This window comes from Mirounga angustirostris, unplaced genomic scaffold (genome assembly GCF_029215605.1).
Source record: "Mirounga angustirostris isolate CCGP_5_RB_7025 unplaced genomic scaffold, mMirAng1.0.hap1 SCAF_13, whole genome shotgun sequence".
NCBI classification, from domain to species: Eukaryota; Metazoa; Chordata; class Mammalia; order Carnivora; family Phocidae; genus Mirounga; species Mirounga angustirostris.
Genome location: NW_026991721.1, coordinates 60,020,856 through 60,027,745, shown reverse-complemented (window position 1 = coordinate 60,027,745; position 6,890 = coordinate 60,020,856). Strand labels below are relative to the sequence as shown.

At 37.2% G+C, this 6,890-nt stretch overlaps 1 protein-coding gene across 1 annotated transcript in view; it reads right to left on the bottom strand.

The window, feature by feature from the left end:
• Nucleotides 1-1,216: 1,216 nt before the first annotated feature.
• The window catches only part of NLRP14 (NLR family pyrin domain containing 14), a 30,514-nt gene continuing 24,840 nt past the window's right edge, over nucleotides 1,217-6,890 (bottom strand). Inside the window, 2 exon segments of the mRNA XM_064575857.1 lie at nucleotides 1,217-1,514; nucleotides 2,673-2,845. Of these exon segments, the coding sequence (XP_064431927.1) occupies nucleotides 1,384-1,514; nucleotides 2,673-2,845 (304 nt within the window). The 3' untranslated portion in view covers nucleotides 1,217-1,383.

The following is a 6,890-nucleotide window of genomic DNA, read 5'->3' as shown; positions in this document are numbered from 1 at the left end:
TAAGTACTTCACTGGCCCCAGCCCTCACCCGCCTCCTGTAAGTACTTCACTCCCCTCATCCTAATCCTGGCCCATGGATTATAGGATAGCAGTGACACCAGGTGTGTTTCCAAAATTTCAATGCCTGTGCTTCTAGTATCCTGTTATAGTGCAAGGTAAAAATTCCTTATCATGTTTTGAAGTAAGTACCTGACCAAAAAACAAGACTGAATTTTATTTAATGCCTCATCAACATATACTGAAGTGATTATTTGGTCTTTCTTCATCAGTCGATTGATATCATAAATTATAACATTCCTCCTAATATTTGTCTTCTCATCCTTCTGTTCTAAGTTATAATATATTCATGGTATTTATTTTTTAAGATTTTATATTTAAGTTATCTCTACACCCAACGTGGGACTCAAACTCACCACCCTGAGATCAAGAGTCACATGCTCTATCAACTGAGCCAGCCAGACACCCCTAATTCATGGTATATTTAAATTGAATTTTGGAATTTTCAAATATTTATATTTAGTCTTTGCATATATATATTCATAAATAACACCCGACTGAATTTCCTTATAGTGCTATCTTTTTGAGGCTCTACTATCAAAGTTTTATAGCTTTATAAAAGAAAATGGTAAAGTTACCTTCCTAAATGATGCTCTGAAATGATTTAATAGTCTTTCACAGAAAATGTTACTGTGTCAGCTTTCTGTCAAATGGAGGAACATGTCTTTAGCTCTAATCCCAATAATCCTATATCTACTTATATTTTCACAACATGCTACAGAAAATGTTCACTGAGGAAGTGGACTCCCATTTCAATTGAGACCAGCAATTCTCAAATAGTAACATATCTAAAAGTTGCCTGGGAAATAATTTAAAATACCTGTTCCTAGGACCTTCATCCAGATATTCTGATTCAGTAAGTCTGATATGGGGCTCAAGAATCTGCATTCTAAGAAACATCCAAGTGATTTAGACCCAGTGGTCCCAGGAACACAAACAGAAGTATTCAGTCAAACATGCTGGAGCTGGTGAGGCTGTGAAGTTAGCCATCCGTGCAAGGGAGAGAAAGGAAACCAGATGCTCTAACATAATCTGCCCTGGCCTGGTCCTCCAGTCTCATTTCCAGGCTTCTCAAATCTGAATTCTTAAGCTCTGCATCCAGTTAAACACATGTTATACCTTTCACAGAGCTTTATGTTTTTCATTTTATTTTAGTCCCTCAACCACCATGTGAAGTAGAACAGACATTTTACAGAGAAGTGACTCCCCTACATCTAACAGACATCAAACACTGTCTGGGCACAAAGCTTCTAAAGCTAAGACCCACAAGCCTTGTCACTCTGAGGCCTTTATTTCACTTTTTAAAAGAACACCAGGTTCTTCAAATCAGGGATACCGCCACCAGGAACCATCTTCATCTTTGTGATTATAATCATGCTTAATGATAAGGTGTGGATTGCTAACTCGCACAGCTTCCAGCAGCTTCTGGACTTCGTCATCAAACGCCTCTTTGCACACCCTGAGAAAACAAGGGAACACCTCTTCTTGTACTCAGCTTTCCCACAGTCCTGTAATTTCTCTGAAGAATTTGTTTCTCAGAGAAAGACTGTTGAAGTAGAGACAAATGAACACGGGAAATGGGGCAAGGAAAGTGTGAGGGATACACTGAGGGAACGCAGCAGGGGAAGGAAAATGGACTATAGAGTAGAAATAGAAATAGATTAAAATTTAAGAGGATCCTCCAAGAGCCTTTTTCTACTCAAGCAAAATAGTACTACTCATGATGACAGTAGTTAACACTAACACTGTTAGGTGTTATATGCACGGTTCTAAATACAGGTACCGTACCTCTGCTTTTCCAAAGGTCATGGCTACACCACTTCACCTTTATGAGAGAACTACATTAGCACCTGTTTTTGATAACTGAAGCAAGTCCAAAGATTTTTGCGTTTTAACACACACAGGTAAAAAGCAAAAATAGCATTTGGCATTTGGGTTGCAGCAAGCCGTTACGGAGGCAGCAGGAACCCAAGCAGCAAGAGCGGCCCAAGCTCCTTCCCCAGGACCTACAGTGCACCTCAGCACCAGGCCGCCACAGCTTTGAACTGTGTCTGTGGCTATCTGTGCTATCAATTTATTTTGTGCATAGGTCCTAAGGTATCAGGAAAGCCTACAAGAGGTTATTTTTTGCGTCCAGGAATGCTCAAAAAGTTTTCCATTTAGATTAATGGTAATTGCTTCTCTGATTTACCCCATTTTGGCTTACGAAAGGTTTCACAGGAACTCTCTACCTTCAGACAGGAGGAGGACACCTGTACTGCCTTACTGACTCAGCTGATCAATCCTCACAATAAACCATTGGAGATATTATCATTTCACCCATTTATAGATAAGGAAACCAAAACACAGAGATTGGAGACTAGTGTAAGGTCAAATATCTAGTAAGTTCCAGCTAGATTTCAAACTCGGGTAGTCTGGCTTTAGAGTTCTCAGCTGTTACCACTTTGCTACAGTAGGTCTCTCAAAATTCAGTGTGCTATGGGAGAAAAACAAATAAGGGCCTCAAAAACATGCAGGGATCCACAATCAGGTTGATCCTTAGGCCTGCAGTAAACAAGTGGCTTCCCAAATCCCTTGTTACAGAAACTTTTGCCCTGAGAAGCCAATGAAGACTTAACCTAGAACTTTCAGTTTACATTCAGGAGACCTCAGGACTTCACATAACTTCATCATTCCTTCATTTCCTAAAGTATTCTGTCTCAGGTTTATTTTTATCAGGTTTTGGTTGTTTCTAAGAGTAGAGGAGAGATCCTGACAACACAGGGAGATCAAACCACAATATTCCAACCTGAAGGGAAGAGAGACTAAAGATAAAATTAATTTTACCCCAAAGAGCAAGCACGTAAGAGATCTGTGAGCTGGGAGTGTAGGATGAGTCCAGAAGCTTAAAAAAAAAAAAAATGGGGGGAGCACAATTAGGGTAAATTCAAAGAATGTAAGTACTTATAATATTCATTATTACTAGATATTCATAGACCGAATATATTCCTTCCTAAATCATGAATTGCAAGTTCATAATTATAGTCCAAGGAATAAATAGGAAAGCATACTAAGAAAAGCTGAAGCAGTTGAATCTTTGATCATCATTAAAAATATAGTACATAAGTAGACTTTTGAAATATGATACTGAGTATTTCAAAAGCAAGGTATATAGTGAGGTCTCTTAGCACGACACCATTTATGCAAATAAAAACGCATATGCCAAAAAACATTATATCTTTTACAAGGATACAGTATTTCAAACACACTAGGCCAGATGCCTATACAAGGGAAGGAGAACAGTTAAAAGGAGATAAATTAACCAACTAACCAACCAATAATCATTAGAGGACCCTTGCATAAACCAATGATAATATAATAATACCATGAACTGAGGAATTATGTTAAACTCAACCTTCTAAGCCTGATGATGTCCCCAACCCACTAATTTTAATTTAATTTGCACCTTAGGTGTACCAAGCCATTCAACAATTGAGTGCCTGTATAGGTGCTGAGTATAAAAAAAAAAATTAAGTTACTGCCTACATGGAACTGGCATTAATGTGGTAGAGCAACTCCCACTATTTATAACACAAGATAAATATCACACAAAATAAACCATAGGGTAAAAAGCACTATGAGACATAAAAGGTTTCAAGAATTCATCAGGAAACAATCATTCTAAGTTTGCAGTCACTAAAAATGGTCTCAAGAAAACTAAAACTAACAGAACGACAAAGTGAAAGACACAACTCTACAATTATAATGGAGATTTTAACATAGTTTTCATAGCAATTGATTGAATCTGGGAAAAAAATCACTAAAAGTATAGATGATTTGAATAACAGAATTAACAGTCTTAATTAACTCATATACAATATGGCAACCAACAACTCTTCATTTTAAGTGCATTATGGTACATGTATAAAAACGGACTACATACTGGGTCATGAAGCAAATAACAGATTTCAAAGAACTGTAATCATGTACAGTATGTTCTCAGGCCACAGTGCTAGAGATTAAATATAAAAAGATGACAAGAAACCCCTCTTATGTCTGCAAATTGAGAAATACACTTTAAAATAACCAATGGATTGAAGAAAAAAAATCATAAGGGGAGTTAAATATTTTAGCCTCAAAAATAAATGCTACATATAGTATCAATTATAGCATGGAGTTAATGCAATAATTTGAATGAAAAGTCACACCCTTAAGTGTTGGAAAAGGAGGAAATATTTATGAGCTAAGCATCCAGCTCAAGAACTTAAGAACAGTAAAACAAGGACGCCTGGGTGGCTCGGTCAGTTAATCCTCTGCCTTTGGCTCGGGTCATGACCCTGGGGTCCTGGGATCAAGTCCCGCATCAGGCCCCTCGCTCAGCGGGGAGTCTGCTTCTCCCTCTGCCTGCTGCTCCCCCTGCTTGTGCTCTCTTTCTGTCAAATAAATTAAATCTTTAAAAAAAAAAAATACCCATTTCCAAATAGTATTGCAATATAGCAAGTACTTAGAAATAAAGTTAAACAGCAAAATAGAGGGCCACTACAGGAAAAATTACTAAGCTTTATTGATAGAGCTAAGTAAACAAGGATCTATCATAATTGATAGATTCAATGCAATTCCAATCAAAGTGCCAGCATATGGGTAGGTACGAGTACATGGGGAGGTTCATGTGCAGTCTGTGTAACTTAATAAGCCGATATTTAAAATTTTGTTTGGAAATGCAAAGGGAGAACCCAGCAACAGACCCATGCACCAATGAAGACTTGATTTATAACAAAGGTGGCCCTGCCAAACAGTGAGGAAAGAAAGAGTCAATAAATTTTGCCAGAAAAGATGAGTATCCACATAGGAAAAATATTAAATTGGACTGACCTCCAACCATATTTTAAAGTCTCAAATGCTTCATAAGTTGCCTTTTACATTTAGAAAATAGTGGAATGTCTTTGTAATCCCAGTGTCAGGAAAAATGTCCTCAACAATTACAAAAAGCGCTAACAATAAAAGAATAATCTGACGTTACAATTAAGTTCTTCAGTTCCATAAAAGGCACCATAAAGAGTGGAAAGAAAAGCCCAAGTTATTGTCACATATATGAGTGACAAGGGTTTATAACCAGAATATATTGGAGGAAAAAAAAAAACCCTACAAATCAGTAAGGGCAAAAATGGCTCACTGAATGGAAAAATGAATAAGTAAAAAAGGAACTTGACAAAAGAGGAAATCCAAATGGCTATTAAGCATCTGAAAAGGTGTTGAACCTCTTTAACCAGACACATATAAATTAAAACCACAATGAGATGCCAAAACACACCTGATTCACTAAAACTTTAAAAATAAAGTCAGACAAAATGGCAAGAATAGAGAACAGGAACTATAATACATTACCAGGGGCAGAATAAATTTGTACCATCTTTTTGACAATATCTGATCAATTTAAAGACCTTTTCCCCATGATGTAACGAATCCACCCCTATTTACCCTAGATAAATATATACGTATGTGCCTCAGAATTCATTACTGAAATATTCATCAGCAGCACTGGTCATAAAATAAATGAAAACAACACTAAAGTCCACCTATAATAGAATGGTTACATAGTTTGTAGTATGGTCATTCACTGGAATACTTAACTGTGATAAAAATTAACTACAACTACATGAAACAACTGGATGACAAACTCATAACAATGAGCAAAAAAAAATCATAACACAAAAGAATATAGAGTAGGATTCCCTGTATATAAAATGCAAAACCTGGCAAAATTCAACAATATACTGCTTAGGACTATATACACTCACAGTCACTGTACAGATAAATAATGGCCACAAAAATCAGGATAATGGTTACTTCTTAGGGAGGAGGGAAGAAGCAATTTATAAGGGAGGAGTAAGGGAATTTAGTTTCCTGGGCAAATTCAATTTACTGACCTGGATGAGGTTATGCATTTTTTTAAAAGTTTTATTTGCTTGTTTGTATGTATTTTATATTTCATAGTGAAAATGTTTAAAATATGAACTTGGCAGATCTTTTTTTTTTTTTCTGTATATAAACATTCTTTCTTTAAGTTCTTATTTAAATTTCAGTTAACATACAGCATAATATTTGTTTCAGGTGTAGAATTTAGTGATTCATCACCTACATACAACACCTAGTGCTCGTCACAACAAGTGCCCTCCTAATATCCGTCACCCATCTGGCCCATCCCCCACCCACTTCCCTCCATCAACCCTCGGTTTGTTCTCTATCATTAAGAGTTGTTTTACGTTTGCCCCTCTCTCTCTTTTTTAATCTCACAATCCAGCAATTGCACTACTAGGTATTTACTCAAAGGACAGCAAAACACTGATTCAAAGGGATACATGCACCCCGGGGTTTATGGCAGCATTATCAACAATAGTGAAATTATGGAAAGAGCCCAAGTGTCCATCGACTGATGAATGGATAATGAAGATGTGGTGTGTATATGTGTGTGTCTCACACACACACACCAGAATATTGTTCAGCCATCAAAATGAAGTCTTGCCATTTGCAACAATGAATGGAGCTAGAGAGTATTATGCTAAGGGAAATAAATCAAAGACAGATGAATACTGTAGGATTTCACTCGTGGAATTTCAGAAACAAACAGATGAACATAGCCAGATCTTTAGGGGTGATTGGAGAAAAAGCCAAGTTAAAGGCAATGGGATGGGACACGCTCATTTCACGACTGTGGGAGGGGCAGTGACACCAATACCTGGGGAAGGAACAGCTCAGAACCTGGAAGGTGCAGGGAGTAGGAAGGACAATTAATGACTCCTCTTCCTTCCCTAGACCCAACACTGCTGCCTGGCAAAATTAGTGGTCTGCTTCAG